Genomic DNA, 22,853 nt, shown 5'->3' with positions numbered 1-22,853 from the left:
CCACCTTTTCATTCACATATCTTAAATATCTCAAACCAAACCTTACTTTCATACTCTTCCTAGCTAGCTAACGTTTTGTGTCATACTCTTTCTTGGTTGTCATTGAAGAAGCTACAATTGTCAATATTTTGTTAGTTATTAGGACTTGTCAATCTCGAGCTAAAGGTACTACGTACATAAATAATATTTAACTGTTCTATGGAAGAAAACATCTTGCACTTGGATCGTAGTGGTGATTAGTTAGTGGAAGGGGTTAATCCACGGTTAACGTTTGGACCATGATTAGCTTAGACTAGGCGACGCGATCTAATTAATTTGTTATTGGCTATGCCTTTGGAGTTAGGCCCTACATGTATAAATGAAAATTTAAGACTTGACATGATCAATTTGATCTTGATTTTTAATATATATAACTATTGCAGACAAAGTAGAGAGTCCAATTTGTAATGTATGAAATTTGACCAAGTAAATTATTTAATCAATCTACGTTTGACTGTATAAGTTTTATCTTAAAAGTTGGTCCACCTATAAAATGAATTGGTCCCACTTGGGCCAGGACGACGGTCACCTTAGGTCACTAGCTCTTCCAATTTTATTGCTTGTCATGATAGTACACAACTGGCATAGGATCGAGTTACTTGCACTGAAATAAATTTGATAGTTGAATTCCTTAAGATTCTCCTTACATTTCCTTTGGTAGCCTATCATAAATAACAATTATAGTAATAAATTAAATGTAGTTTAACAAGCAAGTAACATCCTAATGTACATAGACAACATAGTAATTCAATCTCATCCCTCCAAACTTTTGCTTTTTGTATAAATGTTCATTGCCATACAATACCACCGTACCTCAAATGGTAGGTAATGGATGGTATTAAAATTTGGAAAGAAAAAATGAGAATTTAGTGTGAACTAACATTACAATGAAAGTAATTAAGCATCGTTATTTCTTACAGATTCGATCATATACTACGTATAAAATTGTTCCCACTTTCAGCATTTATTATCATCAATTAAATAAGTCGTTAGATTATTTTAAAGGTTGTCATTTATGCCACGTAAGCGAGCGAAAAGCATATATAGTATTCCACTTGTACTGTCAGCAAGTTGCAAATCAAACTATAGTGCTGATTCATATCACTATATCAGCTCAAATAAATAAAATAAATAAATAAATATAGGTAGTAACTACTAAAGATATTTGAGCTTCTGGAATTTAAACATTTTGAATGTATATCTATATCTATATCTATACTTATATATTAAAAAGCGTTATTAAAACAGAATATGTTCCACGTGTCACCTTTTTCAAGTTCGACATGTCAACAATTTGCGCCACATGTCATTATACACTTTCACATGCATGTATTAGGTTTGCATCTAAAAAATGCTTATAACAAAACTGGAACTCAAAACCAACTTAGATAAGTTAATTTCTGTCTTATTATACTATTTGTTTCCATTATGTAATTATTAAGTTTGAAAGCTAAAAAATGTTTATAACAAGACTTAAACTCAAAACCAATAAATCTTACTATCTAAACAGTCGAATTCGATTAGCAAATTAAACAAGTACAAACTAGTAACCCGAGGCATCGCCCAAGCCACACACTAGTTATAAATTAATACATGTTTGATTCTCCAATCTACTTGCTTCGCATTCTTTTTTTTAACACAAACAGAAGAAATTATATTAAGAGGCTAATGCCTTAAGTTAATTACATCAAGCATCACATCCTTTTAACAAAAAAAATTGGATGCTTGCCAAAATACTGCCTAAACTATAGGCTAAATCGATATAATTGTTGTACATAACCCACCAAGAGTACATAACCCACCAGGAGTACTTAACTATACATTTTAGTAACCCAAAAGAAATCACCATCTTACCCAAAAGTCATACAAATCCCTACATCTGAAGAACTACACTGACATGGCTGCTGAAGTCTCTGATGCAGCAGCAGCAACATTCTGTAGAGCACTAGTAACATAGAGAAGGTCAGCTTCATAGATTGAACGCACACACTCTGGAACAAGATAATGAGTTTTGTAACCCACTGCCATTTCCTTGCCAAAAACAGCTAGCTTATGAGCTAATTCATTTTGTTCCCTGGGAACATGAGTAATGATGACTGACTCAAACTTCCCCATAACTGCAGCCACATCACAAACAGCAGCCGCAAGTTCATGGTGGGGATTTGGTCCTGTTGTCAGCAACATAGTCTTTAAAGACTGAGCATCTGTTTCTACCTCAACTTTCTTGATCATTAAATCATCAGCAATTGAGAGGCCATCATTAAGAGCATATAATTCCGCTGCTAGAGGAGAGACAGCAGAGTACTTACAGGAAAAACCCACATACCAAGTACCATCATATCTCCTTAGAACACCACCACCCGAAGATATAGCTGAATTCATCCACGCTCCATCAGTATTGATCTTGATGTATCCCTCCTTAGGAGCTTCCCACCTCATACTTGAAGAACTTCCAATCTTTGCCTTACCTTTGGTCTTGCTGTCATCTACCTGAGCAATGTGAAAAGTGAATTGAAAATCTAACAAAAATTTAGTAAACAAAGAAAATGAACTAATAGTCTTATTTTCAAAGACCATATCATTTCTTTGCAACCAAATATGCCATAAAGCAGTGACAAAAACAATCTTCCATTTCATATCCAAGCTCAAATTATAATTTAACCAAACTTTCCAACTCCCATTCTTGAAAATATTGAAATCAAAATTCTTTGGCTTATATACTCTTGCAAATATATCATTCCAAAGAATAGAGGAAGTAAAACAATCCCTAAAGAGATGAATGTGAGTTTCATTGTAAAGATTACATCTAGAGCAAAGGGGAGATATTAAAGGCATATAAGAAGAAATAGTGTCAGCTACTGGCAAAATAGAATGAGCACAATTCCAAGCTAACATTCTATATTTAAAAGGAGCATGTATTTTCCACATTGATTTCCATGAGTGGATATGTTGTGAAACTGTGCAAGAATCCCTTAGCAAAAAATGATAAGCAGATTTGATAGTAAAAATTCCACTCTTGCTAAGATCCCAAGTAATAAAATCATCTAGATCATGAATTTTAGAAAAAGGAGTAGCTTTTATTTTAGGAATAATATCAGGTGGCAAAAGATGTTCAATATCATTTAAATACCAAGACCCATTCTTAATTATATGAGCAACACTCCAATGTCCCTTAGAATTAGGAACTCCACATCCATTATGGTATACAAAGGGGCATTACCTACCCAATGATGAAACCATAAGGAAGTGGTTTTCCCATTCCCAATTCCAACTCTTAAACCTGATGCTAACAACTCTCTCCCCTTTAAAATGTCTTTCCAAATTTGAGATTGTGAAGGGTTAGCATGACAGTAAAAAAAGGGCACTATGTTTTAAATATTTTTCGTTGAAAATCCTAACCCAAAGTTTTGAAGGATTAGTTAACATAGTCCACCCAAGTTTTGCCATAAAAGCAATATTCCACAATTTAAGTTTTCGAATCCCCAAACCCCCAATTTCCATAGGCTTAGTGACTTGATTCCACCCTAAGCTAGTAGAGTACTTAGTTCTATCAACTTTGTTCCACAAAAATTTCCTGCAATGCCTTTCTAAATCATCACAAATTGAGGCAGGTAAAAGACTTGTTTGCATAAGATAAATAGGGAAAGAAGATAAAACTGACTTAACAAGTGTGCACCTCCCTGCTAAATTAAGCAACTTAGACTACCATCCCTTAATCCTGTCAAAAGTTTTATCAAGAAGGCCAAAATAATCACTTTTTTTAAGTTTATTAGGATTAATCTGAACTCCAAGATATTTTCCAAAAGAAGTAGAAACTGTAAAATTGAATTCCTGTGTTAGATCTTTCCTAATATTATGACACATTTTTTTTTGGAAAAATGACAGAAGATTTGCCCTGATTCACTCTAAGACCATAAATGCTACCAAAATCATCTAAGACCTCCATGATTGTTTTTATATTGGACTTAGATGATTGTCCAAACATAAAAACATCATCAGCATAAAAAATATGTGAAAGATGAATAGAACTTGTTACCTTGATTGGTTTCCAATGTTTTTGTTGCACTTTCTCTTCAATCATCAAAGATAAACGCTCAAGACAAAGAACAAAAATGTATGAAGACATAGGATCACCTTGTCGTATTCCTCTAGATGGTGTGAATTCAGGAGTTATTTCACCATTCCATAAAACAGAAATTTATGGAGTAGTAATACAAAACATGATGAGCTTGACAAAATTAGGAGGGAAGTTAAAACCAATTAGAGTTTCCTCTATGAAATTCCACTCCAAACTATCATATGCCTTAGTTAGATCCAACTTCAAAGCCATAATATTTTTTCCTTTTTTTGCTTTATTAAAAACATGAGCCATCTCCTTAATAATAATAACATTATCCTCTATACCTCTTCCCTGTATGAAACTCGATTGCAAAGGGCTAATTAAAATATTAAGGAAGGATTTAAGTTGTGAAGAAATAATCTTAGTGATTAATTTATACATGGTATTACATAACCCTATTGGTCTAAACTGAGATAGATTAACAGGATTTTCAAATTTTGGAATCAAAGATATGTATGATCTATTAATCTCCGAACTGAAAGCACTATTAATGAAACTATCTTTACAAAATTTATGCAAAATTGGACCTAAGTAATCCCAAAAGGCTTGAAAAAATCTAGGTTGTATACCATCCGGACCAGGGCATTTTAAAGGTTCCATACTAAATAAACTAGCTTTAACCTCTTCAAAAGAAGGTGAATAATTAGCCAAAGCAGAACATTGAATATCAGAAAGCTTATTATGAGGATTAAAAGATCCTGATCCACCTCTATTAATAAGTTTTGATTGAAAAACATCCCTAAAAAAATTCATTGCCATATTCTTTAAAACACTATCTTCACTAACCCAATTCAAATCCGAATCTTGAAGACTAAGAATCCTACCTCTAGTCTTTTTAATTTTGGCGATTATATGGAAATATTTAGTATTCATATCCCCATATTTTCTCCAATTCAATCCAGCTTTTTGAGCCCATATAATTCTCTCCTTCTTATAAATATCCTTTAATTCCAATAATAAATCTTTTTCCAAATTAATAAGATAATTCGAATGCTTATTAGATAAAAATCTCTGTATACCCCCTATTCTAGCTAACAACCTATCTTTTTTATATTTTAGATTACCAAAAACGTTGTGATTCCAAAATTTGATATTATCATGAAAATTATTCAAGCCTAAAATATAATCATCACACGGCTCTTTCCATTGAGTAACAAAAAAATTGGCAAAATCAGGATGATCCAACCAAACCTCTTTACACCTTAACGGAAATTGACCACTTATTCTAGGATTTGTACAATCAATTAAAATAGGAGCATGATCCGAGTAAGTAAAAGGAAGATGATGTACCTTTGTGTGTGGAAACTGTTCCAACCAAGCATCATTGCCTAAAGCCCGATCCAATCTTTGCTTAATCAAAGTAGCACCTTGCCTTGCATTGCTCCAAGTAAAGGGGTTACCATTATAACCCATATCCATGAAACCAGCAGCATTAGTAAAATTGTTGAAATCCCTGCATTGAGCATGTCGAAAAATACGACCACCAAACTTATCATTCTGAGAAGTTACTTCATTAAGATCGCCAAACAATAACCATGGAGCATTAGGAGGTGGAAGATTATCTTGCATGTCTCGCCACATTGTATGACGCTCTTTCTTAGTTGAAGGAGCATACACACCAGTAACAATTGCCTCAGAGTTGGTGTTTTTGAAATGAAAAAGCGCATGAAAGAAATTATCAGAATCCTTATAATCAGCTAGATCAACCAAATTCTTCCATAAAACCCATATACCACCTCTCTTATCATTATCCTCGACCGCCTTAAAGTCATGAAAGCCCAATTGAAGCATTACTTGTCTTGCTCGGAATTCATCTGTCTTTGTTTCCAAAAAAACAAAAACAGTAGGCTTATGAATGTTAATCAAATGCCTTGCATGAGGAATAAATTCATCCCTAGTAGCCCCACGAACATTCCACAGAATAAACTTCATTCTTAAATTCGGCAAACGACGCTGCAAATTAACTGAAGGGCGATCAGTTGGAGTTGGATTTGGAGGTAGGTAGAATTCCTCCCAATCCCTCCAATACTCGTCCATCCCTATCGGAAGTACATCCTCCAATGACAGAGGTGTCAATTGAGCCACAATTTCCCTCGGGCCTTGAAGAAACCTGTAATATCGAATTTGTACTTGCATCCCCAGCACTGCCTCCTGTGAGATGAACATTGCGGTATGGTGTTTTTCCATGTTTTGACCTCGAGTTTCTAATCGCAAGTGAAAAACTGGAATTCTTCTTGGAATTTGGAAGGGATAGGTACGATCCTTTTCCGAGAATTGACAGTGCTTCCTGCTTTCTCTTCAATGCATCCAGAAGCCGGACAGCCCCCGTCAACTCGGTCGGAGAACCCGACCTCTTCTTGACTAACAGAGTTTTGATCATCGGAGAAGTTGGGAACAATTGCAGAATGTTGGATTTCGACCCCGAACCCGGATGTAACTCGTGAACAGGGATCCCCTGTAGAATTGGATCTTTCCCCCGAGATTGACGGTTTATCTACTCGTGAACAGGGATGTCGCATTCGCTTAAGCTAATTGGTTTTCTTTTGAGACATTTATCTGGAAAAATTATTTTCAACATATTATAATAAGAAAGGTAAATACTTACATCAATACATCTAGAAGATTTGTGATCGTCATGTAATACTCAATTGGTCACAATCGTAATCTAACCTATCCCTATAACCATTTTTTTAATGACCAAATTCGTCAATTTTCATTAATAGCTAAACTTAAATCATTGGAAATTACATCTTCAATAATACTATGTATATATTTCGTAGGCAATTCCGCCCACTGATATCTATTTGAATAACCTATAACCATTTGTAATCTACTTTCACAGTTTCACCTAATTAATTATGAATATACATAGCAATATGCCAATATTCAAATATATACTTCCTCTGTTATTTTTTACTTGACGTGTTTATTTTATCATGTTTGGCAATGCAAAACTTTAACGATCAATAACTTTAATTTTCCATAAGTAAAACTTATAAAAGTTTTATATTATGATAGTATTTATTAAGACAAATTCAAAAAGATTTCACATAAATATAAGGAGAGGTGGTGAATAGTGTAAAAGTCAAAACGAATCAGTAAAAAAAAACGGACAAAGTATAACATACGATTATTATGATGGAACTATTTCCCTCCTTCTCCATGTATGTATGAACCGCATTCAATTTCTTGGAAACATTAGACACCGTGCGTGGTGGACCATGAAATTTGATGTAGGAGATTATCATTATTTTTATAGATTTTGCGAACAAACTATGTGGACTGAAATTGCCATGACTTATTCCTATCAAATGACATATAGTACGTACTAATGTACTATAGTTATTATTTGTCACATTAGAAATGTTATATGTATAATATTTTGAGGTAGTTGTATAAAAAATTTTGGTGTAAATAATTTTGAGATAGTTGTAAAAAAAAGGAAAAAAAAAAAAAAAAAAACAAACAAAAAACTCACTTTCTACTTAAGCTGTACTGGTAGTTGTCTCAAAAAATAATATTATTTGTCACATTAGAAGTTCCATTTTTTTTTTTTAAATAGATTCAATTTTTTTTGTGAAACATTACACACATCACTAAAGGAAAGTGTATGTTGCGATCATTTATACAATAGTTATTGTTCTTCATTTATACACTAAGGAATATTTGTATGTTTTCTACACCTGAAATTATCTAACCTTAACTCAAATAAATTGACCTATTTAACGCTGGTTTTTGCCTTAGGTTGACACGCGATTGAATAATCATGTGCACCTTAAGGTATATTTTTCAAGATAAGCGCATCCTAAGATCTTTTTTTTTTTTTTTTTAAAAAAAAAAAAAGAAATTTTGAATTCTATATTAATGGGCCATCTGCAGTCACCTGAAAAATCATATCTCAGATTTGACCCTACACCTTAGTGTAAGTAAAATTTTGTAAATATTCCCACTTCATGTCCATTAAATCTCATCAACAAATCACATTAATTTATAGTGGATTAACCTTTAATTCGAAATGCTCTCGTTGGATGTCCCCTAGTATTGTGACATAACCCTAAAATTTCATGTGAGAACGTTAAGGGGGACATACGTACACTACTACACTAGATATGGTCATATAATGCATGTATGGAGTATATAAGAAGAATATAAAGATTAGATATGATGACAAACTAGTGTAATTCTGTCTGTTACGATGATAACGGCGATTTTATTTTTGCAGTGGCACACAACTGGCTATTATCCGACTTTGATTGATGCTATCTATGACTCTAGCTGTACACCAAGTCTAGGCCTCTAGAAAGGGAACTCAACCAATAGCCCACATATATATAGAGGTCCAACTTCTAACTGAATTTTGTTCCACCAACTTCTCTATCGAGATACGGAGTATATTCGTCTTTTGTCCCGATATAATAGGTCACATCTGATTCAATCTTAATCCCAGTAAAATAGAGTTATCGTTATGAAATGATACCCCATATACTAGAATGTTCACATTAAATGTTATACTTAATCAAATACAATGTTTAGTTAATTTGATTCTAAGCCCCCTTTGGTAATTTTGGTGTTGATAGAAATTTAAAAGGAGCAAAGTCAACTAAAATGTTCGAGATGATCCTTTTACTTTTGTTGACTTATTATAAATTACTTTGTTTGAAAAAGTCAAAATAGAACAGCATACGCGTTAAAAAAAAAAAAAGGTTTCTAATAAACATATTAAAAGGTAGTATAGCCTTATCGAACTTTACAAGAGATAATATAGTCATAGATCATAAAAAAAAAAATTTGCAATCTTAAGTAAGCTTTTTCCTTGTATCACCACCAACTTAAAAGGAACAATCAACTTTAGTACAATCATAATGTCAAAATTTCTCATCCAAGCCTTTTGGAATCATTATATCATCATAAATCTCAAAGAAATAAGTGAAGAAGAAAAAAAATCATAACAATTAGCCAAAAAAAAAAGAAAACAATTCGAAACACGCTATAAACCTGTCCTCCTAACAAGTCTTGCCTAAAATCTAAGTACTGAAAAATTGCAAATGTACAAGATGTACAGGTCCCCCACAAAATTGAACATTCTTGTTAACTCACTTTCTTTTTTCTTTTTTTTTACTTGGCCACTCCAAGTAAATTATGCTTTTTTTTTTTTTTTTTTTTTTTTGAAAAAGATGGGCATGAACTTTCCTTCATGTATCTTTTTCTTCCTTTGGAGGTAGAAACTTTACTAGTACCAAAACTTGGTACTACCAAAAATCCTCTACTTATCATCATCATCATCATCACTATCATATCGACTAATAAATACCTAAAAAAAAAACCAATAAAAAGTTGTAAAGAAGACGATTAATGTGATCGATCAAATGTTGTAAGATGTCTTGATTCAGAATTCCAAAATTGTCCAATATCAGCTGCAATTTTCTTAGCATCCATTGATGCACCTAACAATCCTCGTTTGGTAAACCCTACCGCGTATAATCCCGATTCGCCTTTCCATCCGTTAGGGAATGGCCTTCGCGGAAGTCCATCTTGCTCTGAGAACATCTCCCTTTCCTAATGAGAAAGAAAATGGAACACCATACTTTACTTTTTCATTCATTTTGAACTTTTATTTTTGGTAATAGATATATAATACGTACAATTAATTTAATATTCTTAAGAGCCAAGCAACTAAAACATAAAATGGTAGGGAAAATGTAACAAAGATAAGGAAATTTATTTATGAAAGAAATATAAATATAAAGAAAAAGATGATACCTTTAGCCAATGTGGCACATTGCTTTTGTATCCAGTTGCTAAGATGATTGCATCAAAATTCTCTACACTTCCATCAACAAATTCAACTGCATGGTGCATTAATCGCCTTATGCCCGGACATACCTATATGTACGATAACAAATATACAACCTTTTAGTCACTTTATTTTAGCATTCTTATGTCATATCTATGAAAATAAAGAGATGTGACAAAATCAATTGAACAACTCGTCTTTCAAAAAATATACTCGCATCATGATTTTCAATCGCTATGTGGGGTACTAATTTTCCTACCTTTACAAAAATATTACGAAATAAGATAGCTAGCAGCCTATTATTTGTAGATTGCACCAGAACTATAGTTTAAATCATAACATGTCACGGTCCATTGTGTATGTAATCAAGTTAGTTTAGGTATAAAGAGTCTAATATAATTGTTTTTAATATCATATAATAGACATTTATAGGCAGATAAATATCCTTCCAATCCCTCCTACCACTAAAATAAAATGCTAATAATTAGTGTCAAGTTGATATAGAAATTATTAATAATGTTTAATCTAATTCTGAAAAAGGAGCAAAAAATAAACAAAAGGTGAAATGAGATTGAAAGAGGCCTAAATCACACCAAAGGATTTGCTAATGATTTATTAGCTAGTAATGGAAGTGAGTATCATGTCCCACAAAAATTCTATCAAGTAATAGGAGAAGTTATGCCTTTTATGGGCAAAAATCTTACTAGGATCTCTCAACTTTGGAGCTCATGAGAATCAAGAGCGAAAGCAAGAGGGAGAAAAAAAAACACATGAGGAAAAAAAAGTAAGATGTGAAATGATAGTAATAATTATAGAGACATGAAGTACTACAACTATACCTTGATGTCTCCTCTTTTGATCTTGTCAAACGTCCCAACATCTAACACCGGCGTCTTCCCTGTCAAATTTTTAAGCTCGAGGGGACCCATTTTGGGACGAGCTAAACCTAGTTTTGAAGTGTCGCCAAATATTAACCACGCGATTATTAATAGGAGCCGGTCCACTAGGGTTATTGGCAACCACTTGAGCAACCACATGGATAACCCGAAAGTTGATCTTCCAAACATTTCTCTTGGTAAGAGATGAACCTTCAAAAAAAAAAAGTAACGCAACTCAATTATTAATCAGGACTTGTAAATTAATTAAATGAACGGATTGAATTAAGAGATATTCAAAAGGTCTGTCATGACTGTCAGGTTCGATTCTTATCTGACTTTTGTGTCTGCCTCTAAACTAATAATAAATCACTAAGAAAAAATCGATTGGAACAAACCATATGTAAAGGTAGAGTTGACTGTTAAAGGAAGGTGGGAAGTAAGGCCAAATTCGTGAGTGTAGTACATCCTAGTGCAAGGTGTTTTACAGGCAACAAATGCTTCTTTACAGATGAAAAACCTTTTTTTAGGAAGGGTTAAAAAAGATTGGGCCATATATATATGATTATATTATAAATAAAATTACTTAGTAATTAATAATCTTTTTATTTAGCTAATATGTTTTGAGCCAATGTTGCGCATGCTTGAGCATCCCAAGAAAGTGAAAAAAATAGGAGAATACTACTAATACATCCTTCCAATTTACAAAATTATGAACAGTGCTTGGAACTTGAACTCACTAACTAATTAGACCAAAACTAATTATAACAACCCCATAAAAAAGATTTTATAACAATTTTTTAAAACTTAGCTTAAAGCTTTATTGCATGCCCATGACTACTATATATAAGTGCTTTTTTATTTTATTATAAAGTTTTCATAAAGCTTCACTTTTCACTATACTATGAACAAAAGAGCACACACACGCTCACACAAAATTCCACAATTATATCATAATATATTGGGGAGGAGGTGAAGTGCTCAAGTTATGATTAAAAATCCATTACCGAAAGATAATCAAATTAAAAGAAAAATTAAAAAGAAAGTAGGCATCAAAACAAATGATTTCGTAATGTTATTTTGTCATTATTTTAAGAAATTAATTTATAACTAAATCACTTAAATTTCAATTAGTCCTTTCTTTGTCATGGTGGAGAACTACTAAAAGTTGGGTCTAGCTTTGTTAAAAGGCTAAACCAATATTAGGCTTTTTGATCATTCAATAGGTGATCCTAAATATAGGAGGACACTATAACTAAACTTAAAAATACCACCGCCCCCTTTACTTCTTATCTTTTAAGTTTACTCCCTTTTCATAGATATCATGCCAAACACATAGAAAGAAACAAAACATGCGGCAATATCTTACATAATTAAGATATGCTAATGAATCTCCATTCAGCCGCAAAATTAACTGTCTTTAAATCTGTAAATTAAACCTGGATCTGAACGTGTGGCGATGATTTTGTCAATAGTCTAATTAATTAACCTATTTCAGTTAAACGCGGTCAAATTTTACTTATGTGTAACTTAAATCCAAAAGGGTTTTTTAATAAAAAAGATAAAAAGATGTTGAACAAAAGATAAAATCAAATTAATTAATAAGAATAATTAAGGATAGTACAATAGTAAGGTGGTACTTACTGTATCTCGGACCACAATTGAAGGCATAGCATTATGATGACAAAGGTCCAAACACACTTCCATCCCTGAATTTCCACTTCCAACAACTAACACCCTTTTACCTCTAAACGTTTCACCACTTTTGTACGAACTTGTATGTACTACTTGCTTACCAAACTCCTTTAACCCTTCTAACTCCGGCATAACAACCTCCGCATTCTCACCCGTCGCCACCACCAACCACCGGCACACGTATTCCGTAGTGAAAACAACCTCCTCCTCACCACCAATACCGCCTTTTTCGTTTGTCCCTCTACCACTAGTAGAGCACGTAGTGGACGTCCTTACCCTCCAAAACCCTAGCGTTTGATCAAATTCGGCTTTCTCGACCGTCTGATTAAACAAAGGCTTGATGTCGAATTTCCTAGCGTAGTCCTCCAAGTACTCGATAAACTGCCTCTTTGTAGGGTACATAGGGAAGTCTTGTGGGAAGGGCATTAAGGGTAATTCACAAAATTTCTTAGGAAGGTGTAGCCTTAAACGATCATACGTCTTAAGTTGCCATAAAGACGCAATACAATTAGATCTCTCTAGAATCATACTTGGTACGCCTTTCTCCTTCAAACATGCCGCCACGGCTAACCCTGATGGCCCTGCCCCTACAATCACCGGACCCGAAACTAGTATGCAACGCGTATTCGTAGTCGCTTTCGTGTTACGTTGTGGATCATTCGCTAGTTTCCCTTCCATCTCTCTCAAATTGTTGTAAAAGTACTCCATATTGTTGTTATACTACTAGTAATTTAACAAAGAAAATATAATTTATATTTTTTTAATATAAGGATTTTGTAGTTGTGTGTGTTTATATGGCTTGTTAACTACTACTAATAATAGTAACAAACTAATAGAACAAGATTAGAGGAGAAATGGTTAATAACAAACATTAAGTAGAAGCACATGTTTGTAACTAACAAAAATGAAGGGGGAGAATATTAATTAATGATGATAACAATAATCCTAGATAAATTATTCTTGAATAAAAGATGGGAATTGAATTTTCTTGTTAGAAAAAGATAATTAATTAATTAATTAAAAAAAAGAAGATAAAATAGAGGGTAGAATATATCTTAGAATGGTGTTGTAGTTGAATGGAGAAGAGAAGAAGAGAGGAGAGGAGAGCGGCGAAGGGTACGGGGGTGATAAATCAGCATTGAACACCAAGAAAGAGAGAGAAAGAGAGTATGAAAGAGAGAGTGAGAGGGAGAGATTGTGATTTGTGAATATATATATATATATATTTTTTTGCTTCTTTTTTTTTATTATTAAAATTAAATTAAAATTTTTTTGTTATTCAAAACATATGGTGTGTGAGGAAGTGTGGTAAAAAGGTATTGAGCTCTATTCGACTTTGAGTGGGACTTTTTCCCCATAACAAAGTAATTAAGTTCCCAAAAATAAAAAATAAACAATAAAAAATAAAACTTTTTTTTTTTTTTTTGGGAAACTTTTCTACATGTCTAGCTTATGAAACGTCACTTAATTATCATTGAATGTCAATTTAATATGGAAGCAAAATTCTTATTGAAAGGGTTTTTAAGAGTTTTGTTAAGATACATATGACAAACTTTAAATAAATCGGATGTTAATAAAATATTGTACATCAGTTATAAAATTACTCTAAAATGAGTAAAATATATCCTAATATGAATAAAAGTTACCTTGACATAAATAAAAGTTACGAAGTATTATGCTTTATTGATAAAAATTAATCAAAAAGTTGTAAAAGTGATCCTAAGTTTGATAAATATGACCCCATATATAGTAAATTACTGTACATCGAATGTATATAAAAGTTACTCGAGATATATATAGATACTTATGAAATTTGATTTAGGATAAGTGATGGAATAAAAATAATGGTAAAACAAAGGGATAGAAAAGGACTGTTAGTCGGTTACTCAAGGTTAAAGATCAATCTTTGAGATATATATTCAAAAAATATATATATATGTATGATCCATGTTGGTTTAATTTAGAGGGATATATATACTTTAACTTGTTGGATAGTGTTGGATTCTTGGACTAATGACTAAGGCTTATTGGCTACAACAAAATTTTGAGATCTATAAAATTACTACATTCATTGTACTTTCATTATTGATTTTCCCTTCATTCCTTCAATAATTTTTTTTTTAAAAAAAAAAAATTAAGTATGTTTATAGATAAATAGTTGGTTGCTCTTGCATATCTGTGGTAATTTGTTATTCGTTAATTAGTATAACTAAAGCGCTTTTGTAGCATGTATGGTATGTCAAGTTTTTGTTTACAATGAGTAGAATTTGATCAAAATCAACATCAAACTACAAAAGAATGCCCTCTCCTAGAATGGAAATCCAAGATGCAAAATACAATAAAACAACAATATACAAGTATATGAAAAAGGGTATGTCGATATGTTGTGTCGCATATCATCTATAACGACCATTCCAATTTTGTAGGAAACTATTTTAATTTGATCTAACGTGCGTTGAGGTGGTAGAGTAGTGATAATGCTCTCCAATCATTCTTCACCTTAGATCCCTTTGATTAGGGATCTGAGGCGCAACATTTGAGGGATTTTTCCTAACTTTTCCTTAAGTTAATACCTTTTACTTTATTTTAACATTTTCAAGTTTGAATTAATACGGAGTAAATTTTATTTATTTTTAAAAGAAACAATGCATATATAGTTCATAATTAAGGATCATATTAAATTATACTTGGTAGAAAACAATGGTAAAGAGAAAAGTTAATTAAGTAAATATCCTAGGAAAAAAAAGGGGGGAGAAAATGATTTGCGCAATATATGGGGTATTAAAGCCGATATATGGAGAAGAAAAAATTATACTCACCGAATGGCCCTCTTTGCCATAAAAATGTGTTTAATTGGGTAAATAGGTTAAATCCCATGCAATGCACCGTTGTTAAATATTTTTGACAATTTTATTATAATTTTTTTAATATAATGACTTGAGTATTAAAAAATATAGAGTATATTAAAAATAAAAGCATGCAAGAGAAAATATTTTAAAAACATGTAATATTATAAACTTATAATGGATAGTTTAATCTTTTAGGAAAAGATTTATATTATTTTATATAAAAAAAATTATGGCGGGAAATTTTTTAATAATACATTGACAAGTGTGTCTTAAGATTCACTTTTAATAGTATGTAATTGATTGATTGATTGATTTATGCATTCAAACTTTCTATATATGATAGTTTCTTAAAAACATATTATTCTGGTTGACACTCTTAAAATTATTAATTTTAACAATGTTTGGTTATGAAATGGACAAATATAGATAAGTACTTAAATTAGTCTTTAGTTTTCCTTGATCCTCAATTTAAAATTGAAGAGAATAATTTTGCTGATTTAATACGAGTAATTATCAATATATAAGTTGAAATATATACTACATCATCTTATTTAACATTTTTATTTATTACAAAGTGAGGGATAGTTCAAGCGGTTAGAACTCCCTCCCGATTCCAAGCAAGAGATCTTGGGATCGATTCTCATCATCCGCCCTTGTGGCTCTATGTTGTATAACAAATCAAACAAGTGAAATCATATTCTGTCTCCTCCCAATTCCAAGAGATTTTGGGATCGATTCTCATCATCCGCCCTTGTGGCTCTATGTTGTATAACAAATCAAACAAGTGAAATCATATTCTGTAGATACTTTTACTTTTTTGATAATTTCTATAGTCTTAATTTTTATCATATTTTCAATCAAATCGATTTATTCTTAAAAAATTTGTAGACACTTAATCAATTGGTTCAATTTCGAGTCAGGTTATTTCGTGTTTGTATCAACTTATGATTGGATCATTTTTGGTTTTGGGTCAACCCGTTGACCAATTAACCATGACCCAAAATTTTCAAATGTGGGCCAAATCATTCTCGACAAAATTTTGTTCTTTACATTTTTTTCTTTTGTCATTTTAGAGAGCTACAAGGGTATGTAGGGGTGAAAATCTGATCTCCTTAAATTGGGAGAGAAGCTCTAACCACTTGAGTTATCCCTCATTTTCTACATTGGTTAATTTAAATAAAAAGTATGACATAATAAAAATGCGTTTACGATACTACATAGTAGTAAATTAAGTCAAATAATTATTTGAGTAAACTTTTGTAAATTGAACTCAAAAAAAAAAAAAAACACTCATAACTACTAAATTATTCAAATTACCATCATATCAAATTACAAGTAAACAATTGTACCAACAATCCAAGAATTATCTTTATTTATTATTATAAAAATTTTACGTATTTTCAAAATCGTGTTATTATATCTATTTCACAAGCCAATTGGTTATATCTAGTTGGGTCGGATTTAAACAATTTATTGTTATATTATTAAGGAAAATTTCACATTTGCTACCAGTCAAAGCAGTGTATTTCATATTTGCTACCCCTTAAAAATTTTATTTTATGTTACTACCACTGAAACTGACTAACTTCGAAAATAACTACCACTTAACGGATTCTGTGAAAGAACCGTTAGTGGGTCCCACCCCTCTAACTACCTCCCTCTTACTCCCTCCCTCTCCCCGTCACTCTGTTCTTTCTCTCTCTCTCTTCCTCCATTAATTTTTTCCCAACCTCCATAATTGACCAAAATTAAATTTTTTTGGTTGATTTTTTTTTTCGATTCTTTCTTTCTCTCTCTTTCACTTGGTCAATTTCATTCTCTCTCTAAGTTATCCTCAGATCTAGGGCTTGTGTGCGTGGAAGAATCTGATTGAAGGAGGAGTTCCAACCTGGAAAAGCGCCATCTTCTTTGCTGAAGTGGAAGGTCGAAGAATCTTCTGACAGCAATTGACAGGTAAGAGCTTCTTTTCATACTTGTATGTAGTGGTCCAACTCAGCTGCAATGGTGGTTAATTTGCAATTACTTACTGTTAATGTGGGCAATTTTGACAACATTGCTGGATTAGTAAACCCTAAATACTTGCGCTTCACTTAAATTATTCACTAATTGTGCAATTAATTAAACATATTTTGCTTTGCATGTGTGTTTTATGCTGTCATTGTTTATAATTGCTCAGTTTGTGCTCTGTCATGGTTGATTTATTAATTGAATATATATGCATTGTTTACTTGTTGTGTCTGTAGATAAATATGGATGGTGAGGAGACAGTTGACATTAAGCTTAGGTTATTTGGAGGGTTTGTTGAAAAGCACAGAAGGGGGAGGCCATATTTGGTATATGAAGGTGGGTTTGTTTACTGGAAGAATAGTGTGCCAGTTAGTTTTGTAAGGAGTGTGAGCTACTTGAGGTACCTGTGTAGTGAGGGCTTTAGAGACATAGGTTGGGAGGTTCCTCAGATCTACAGTTTGTGGTATAAGGAGGCAGGGAAGACTTGGGTAAATGGGAAGAGGAGGATTGAGAATGATGATGATGTTAGGGGCTTCTTAGAGTCCAAACATAATGAGGGGCATGTGGAGCTGTTTCAATGTGTGGGGGTGGAAGAGTGGGACAAGTATCACCCACCTGCTGTAATTCTTGACAACCCATCCACATCCAACCCATCTGGACCCAATTCACACCCATCCCATTCTAATCCAACTGACCCAAGTGTAAATGGTAATGGATCTGGATCACAGCAACCCAATTCAAACCCTTCTCAGTCCATACCATCCCAAACATACCAGCTGTCTAATGTTGAATCTAACCCTGCTGTAACTAAGGCCCCAAATACAAAAAAAACCCCTTGTTACTAGGAGAAGCCCAAGGAAAGCAAAACCTATTGAGAGTGAGCCCCCCACAGCTGTCATTAGTCCAAGTACAGATTACATAAAGCAACTTCCTGCTTCACAACCTAGAACAAAGTTACAGCCTAGGAAAGCCATTGAATCTGTCTGTAGGAGAAGCCCCAGGTTTCACAAAGATTCTGGAAAGGGGGAGGGTGAGAGTTCTACCAGGGTATTGGAAGAGAAAGTTAGTGGTGTGCAAGATAAGGGCAAGGGAGTACTTTGTGAGGTGAATGAACAGGGTGAAGCGAAAGGGAAGAGGAAGTCTGTGAGAAAGTGTACCAAGAGGTTGTTCAAAGATGATGATTCTGGATCAGAATCTGGATCATCTTCAACAGATCTGAGTGATTTGGATGTTGACTGGAAAGCTGGTGAGGAAGATTTGGAAGTGACTGATGAAGAGGAGGAGCGGTGGCATGTTAAAACAAAAAGGGGTTTATTAGGTGAGGTGGAGAATAGTCTACAGCTTGTCACAGGCAGCCATACTCACAGCAAGCTTGCTGAGTACACAGAAAAGCAGGTACATCAACTGGGAAAGGACATTGGGTGTTCTGATCTTCAGGTACAGGCTGAGGGAAGTGACTCAGATGAACTTAGGAGTCTTCATGGGTCAGATGAAGAAGAGGACACAAGTCCATGGTTCAGAGAAGACACTGACTTCAAGAAGCCAGTTGTGCTGTTAGATAGGCAGAAGTTTAGCAATAGTGGGGTGTTAAGGAGAGCACTGAGAACTCATGCTATAGAGAATAGGTATGAATTCTATTACTTGCACAATGGTGGTCAGAGAATCACTATTTTCTGCAGAAAGAGATGTAACTGTGTGTGGAACTCTAAGAGGAGCAACTTGCCTCAATGTACATGTGGTGAGGGAGTGAAAAAGTGTGATTTTAAGGTGTCTTCAAGGAGAATGTACAAGAGTAGTGCTTGGCAAATCAAGGAGCTGAGGTTAAACCATAGGTGCATGAGATCAAGGATGAATGCATGTATTTCTGCTGAATACTTAGCAGAGAAGTATGTTGAGGAGTGGAGGAGCAATCCAAGTTGGAAAATCAAGACATTCAGAGCTAGGGTTCTTAGTGATTTAGGAATACATATTGGGTATTCACTGGCTTGGCTAGCAAGAGCCAAAGCAAAGTTCATGATATATGGCTCTGCAGCAGAGCAATATGCAAGGGTTTGGGATTATGGGAAAGCTGTGCTCAAGTATAATCCTGAGAGTGCTGTATATGTTGTGGTTGAGAGAGTAGACAGACCAGAACCTCCTCTTTTCATGAGGATGTATGTCTATTTGGCTGCATTGAAAAAAGGTTTCAACAAGGGATGTAGGCCTCTCATTGGGTTAGATGGGTGTCACTTGAAAGGTGCCTACCCTGGTCAAATACTAGTGGCTGTTGGGAAAGATGGGAACAACCAGATTTTCCCATTTGCATGGGCTACAGTTGAGGTGGAGAACAAGGACACCTGGTGCTGGTTCATTCAGTGCCTGCAAACTGACATAGGTGATTGCAATGAAGGATTGGGGTTCACCTTTATGAGTGACAGACAAAAGGTATACCCTCCTATAACTGCACTTTTTTTTTTTAACTTTGCATAGCTGTGTAGTAGTTAACTAGTATTACTAAAAAAAAAATTTTTTTTAGGGTCTTCTGGAAGCCTTTGAACAATTAGTCCCAAATGCTGAAAAAAGATTCTGTGTCAGGCATATTTGGGCTAATTTCAAGCTCCAATTCACTGGCTCCACTTTCAAGGAGTTATTTTGGAATGCAGCAAGGGCAACCACTTTGGTAAGTCAATATGTTTTTGCTTCTTTTTAATGTGTATGTTCTGTGAGTGTCCAAAAAAATAGTGCATGTGGTGTATTGTATTGTTTGACTATGATATAGTTGTATTTGGTAAGTCAATGTGTTGAAATTCCTTTCTCTTCAAAATCCAAGTGTATGCATAGGTGTCTACTCATATTTCCCTTTTTTTTTTTTGGATTTAGTTTGACTTTGAGGTTGCAATGGAGTCAATCAAGTTCTTATCTGAAGAAGCATATGAGTATTTAGCAAGCATCTCTCCATCACACTGGTCAAGACATGCCTTTTCTGATTGGTGCAAGTCTAACATGCTGCTCAACAATTTATGTGAAACTTTCAATGCTGTCATCAAGGATGCAAGAGACAAGCCCATCCTCACTCAAATGGAGTGGTTGAGATGTTATATGATGAAGAGAAACTGTGAAAAGTGGGAGGCAGTTCAAAAATTGGAAGGGAAAAACATGCCATATGTGAGCAAGGTGTTTGGGAGAATAGAAAGGGCTGCTAGGTATTGCAATGTGCAGTTATCCAGAGGGGACAGCTATGAAGTTGAATTGAATGGTGATAAGGTGGTTGTGGACTTAAAGATGAAGGCATGCTCCTGTTATTACTGGCAGTTGACTGGCATACCTTGTGTGCATGCTTATGCTTGCATACTTGACAAAAGGGTGGACCCAGATGACTATGTGGATGCTTACTACAGTAGGGAAACCTACATTCTTGCATATCAAGATGCCATCCAGCCTATGCCAGGCCCCAAGCACTGGGAGAAGATTGACTTGAGACAACCACTTCCACCAGCTGTGAGAGTGATGCCTGGGAGGCCTAAATCCAACAAGAGAAAGCTAGAGAAGGGAGAAGGGACATCAGGTAGCAACAAGCCACAACAGAAGGGCCCTAAATTCCAAAAAAGGTGCAGAAACTGTGGAACACTTGGTCATTATGCCAAGAGTTGTAAATCTGCACCTAAAACTTAAGCCCCAACAGTCACTGACTCTGTCTTGTCATCTCAGCCTGCCTTGTCCTCAACACACCTTGGCTGAATGAACAAAGGAGAAAGAAAGCTGAGAGAGCAGCTTCAAATGTAATAACAGTGTCACCTTTTATTATTTTTGTAATTTTTTTTTTTTAACAAATACCAATGTTGGAGTTAAATTCTTTCAACTGACTCAGTTTGTGGTGTGCTGTCACTTTTTTCAGAGTGGAGCTACTGCTGGGCCAAACAGTATTGGAAACAAGACATTTCCACAAGAGCAACAGAAACAGCAGCAGATGCAGCAGAAGCAGAAGCAGCAGATGCAGCAGAAGCAGAAGAAGCAGCAGATGCAGCAGAAGCAGAACAAGCAGCAGAAGGAGGTTCTGCAATCACAGCAAGATCAAACCTCACAGCCATTCAGTTGCAGCCAAAACACTCAAGCTTCAACTACCACAACAAGGTCAAAGGCTAAGGGAAAGAACATAGCCCTTTGAATTTACAATTTATGTGGCTTCTGTAAACTCTGGGATTTTTTTTTTTAGATCTTGAATTATGAATGAACAATGTTTGTGACTTATGGTTATGCTACAAATTTAAGCATGTAATCCTTTTGGAACTGTTATTTCAGCAGTTAACTTTGCAATGGTTAAAAACTTGTTTATTCATAAACTTTAAAATTTCAACTTTTTTCTTTTCCATTGATAATGTCCACTATTTTAGAAGTGGAGAGTTTACACATTCAAAATGTCCACTATTTTACAGCAGACAACACTACTACAATTACACTTGATTACTTGATAAAAAAACAACAAGGACACACTTTTCCCATACTAACATAGACCCTACACTAACCTAAGCTTTCTTCACCACAACTAACAACCCTAGCATGAAGAAAACAATGCAAAATACAACACCTACAGCTACAAATCCAGAGCAGTTCCTGTTCTGCTGCCCTTCTTCAGAGTACCTCTTCCTGTCACCCTTCAGAGCTCTGCACTTCACCTTGAGGTTGTCAATCTCACTTAGGAGGCACCTCCTCTGTCCAGTAAGATCATCCACTTCTGCTTTCAGTGAGCTAATCTCACCCTTCATCAGTTTTTTGTCAAGGATCAATTGGTTGATCACATCCCTTTGCCAATCAGTCCCATCCTCTTCATCCAACCAACAAAAACTCTTGCAGCCCCTTGTTTCAGTATTGGGATCATAGAATTTGCAACTCAGAAACTTCCTGCCTGGATTCTCTCTAGTCCATGAGGTTAGCTTTGCCATGGGTACACCACAATCACATTTCTTGTATTTTGAGGGTGAACACCTAACCAAAGACATGATTCACTGCAATAACACATAATTAATGAATCATTACCACATTACACACTTTAATTGCCCAGCAACAATTTCAATTTCATGGTTTTCAAACCAAACGGAAAAAACCCCCAAATTATTACACTCAAGAACCCTAATTTTTTTTTCCACATAAATTACTTCAAATTACAGCCTCCTCAAATCAATTACACCAAATTAAACATTACTATTTACTACTAAATCTACTAATTAATCAAATCATTGAACAAAAGTCACCTAAATTGCTCGATTAAACCAACAACTAACCTTTTCGTGCTGCGCAATTCCCAGAAAATGCCACCCAGATACACCAATTGTGCAAAGCCAATGAATTCGCCCTTCTGTGTTTGGTTGATTTTTGGTTTCAATTGTTTCAATTGCTGATTTAATTTCCTCCAATTGATATCACAAAGAATTGATGAAGCCAAAGCTTGAGCAATCGTATTTGAATTGGGGGCAATTAACAAGTATCCGTTGGAGTGG

General features: G+C 34.2%; 3 protein-coding genes across 3 annotated transcripts; all 3 read right to left on the bottom strand.

Annotated features, from left to right (window-relative positions):
* Positions 1–1,926: 1,926 nt before the first annotated feature.
* Positions 1,927–6,346, bottom strand: LOC145591699 (uncharacterized). Its single transcript, XM_081648204.1, has 5 exons — positions 4,539–6,346; positions 3,944–4,187; positions 3,746–3,819; positions 3,439–3,658; positions 1,927–3,210 (listed from the first exon to the last, which is right to left on the bottom strand). Exons 1-5 carry the CDS (start codon positions 6,344–6,346, stop codon positions 1,927–1,929), a joined length of 3,630 nt encoding a protein of 1,209 aa, XP_081504330.1.
* Positions 6,347–8,662: 2,316 nt separating this feature from the next.
* LOC145592938 (indole-3-pyruvate monooxygenase YUCCA6-like) lies at positions 8,663–13,687 on the bottom strand. Its single transcript, XM_081649458.1, has 4 exons — positions 12,473–13,687; positions 10,793–11,041; positions 9,920–10,042; positions 8,663–9,715 (listed from the first exon to the last, which is right to left on the bottom strand). The coding sequence occupies exons 1-4, from the start codon at positions 13,229–13,231 to the stop codon at positions 9,509–9,511; spliced, it is 1,338 nt and encodes a 445-aa protein (XP_081505584.1). The 5' UTR covers positions 13,232–13,687; the 3' UTR covers positions 8,663–9,508.
* Positions 13,688–21,881: 8,194 nt separating this feature from the next.
* LOC145591698 (uncharacterized) lies at positions 21,882–22,355 on the bottom strand. Its single transcript, XM_081648203.1, has one exon. The coding sequence runs from the start codon at positions 22,353–22,355 to the stop codon at positions 21,882–21,884; it is 474 nt and encodes a 157-aa protein (XP_081504329.1).
* Positions 22,356–22,853: the final 498 nt, after the last annotated feature.

Source organism: Chenopodium album, chromosome 18 (genome assembly GCF_948465745.1).
Source record: "Chenopodium album chromosome 18, dcCheAlbu1.1, whole genome shotgun sequence".
Lineage (NCBI taxonomy): Eukaryota > Viridiplantae > Streptophyta > Magnoliopsida > Caryophyllales > Amaranthaceae > Chenopodium > Chenopodium album.
Note: the sequence above shows the minus strand (reverse complement) of the source record. Positions and strands in the feature narration are given on the sequence as shown.

What these genes read in the sequence shown, in the direction of transcription:
- LOC145591699 (XM_081648204.1), bottom strand. Translation starts at nt 6,346, where the DNA reads ATGGAAAAACACCATACCGCAATGTTCATCTCACAGGAGGCAGTGCTG. An exon ending in TTTGACAGGATTAAGGGATG is followed by an intron (nt 3,659 to 3,745) that starts GTAGTCTAAGTT and finishes TATGCAAACAAG; the next exon opens with TCTTTTACCTGCCTCAATTT. An exon ending in CTAATCCTTCAAAACTTTGG is followed by an intron (nt 3,211 to 3,438) that starts GTTAGGATTTTC and finishes CCTAATTCTAAG; the next exon opens with GGACATTGGAGTGTTGCTCA.
- LOC145592938 (XM_081649458.1), bottom strand. Translation starts at nt 13,231, where the DNA reads ATGGAGTACTTTTACAACAATTTGAGAGAGATGGAAGGGAAACTAGCG. An exon ending in CAATTGTGGTCCGAGATACA is followed by an intron (nt 11,042 to 12,472) that starts GTAAGTACCACC and finishes TTTTTTTTGAAG; the next exon opens with GTTCATCTCTTACCAAGAGA. An exon ending in TCAAAAGAGGAGACATCAAG is followed by an intron (nt 10,043 to 10,792) that starts GTATAGTTGTAG and finishes TCGTACATATAG; the next exon opens with GTATGTCCGGGCATAAGGCG.
- LOC145591698 (XM_081648203.1), bottom strand. Translation starts at nt 22,355, where the DNA reads ATGTCTTTGGTTAGGTGTTCACCCTCAAAATACAAGAAATGTGATTGT.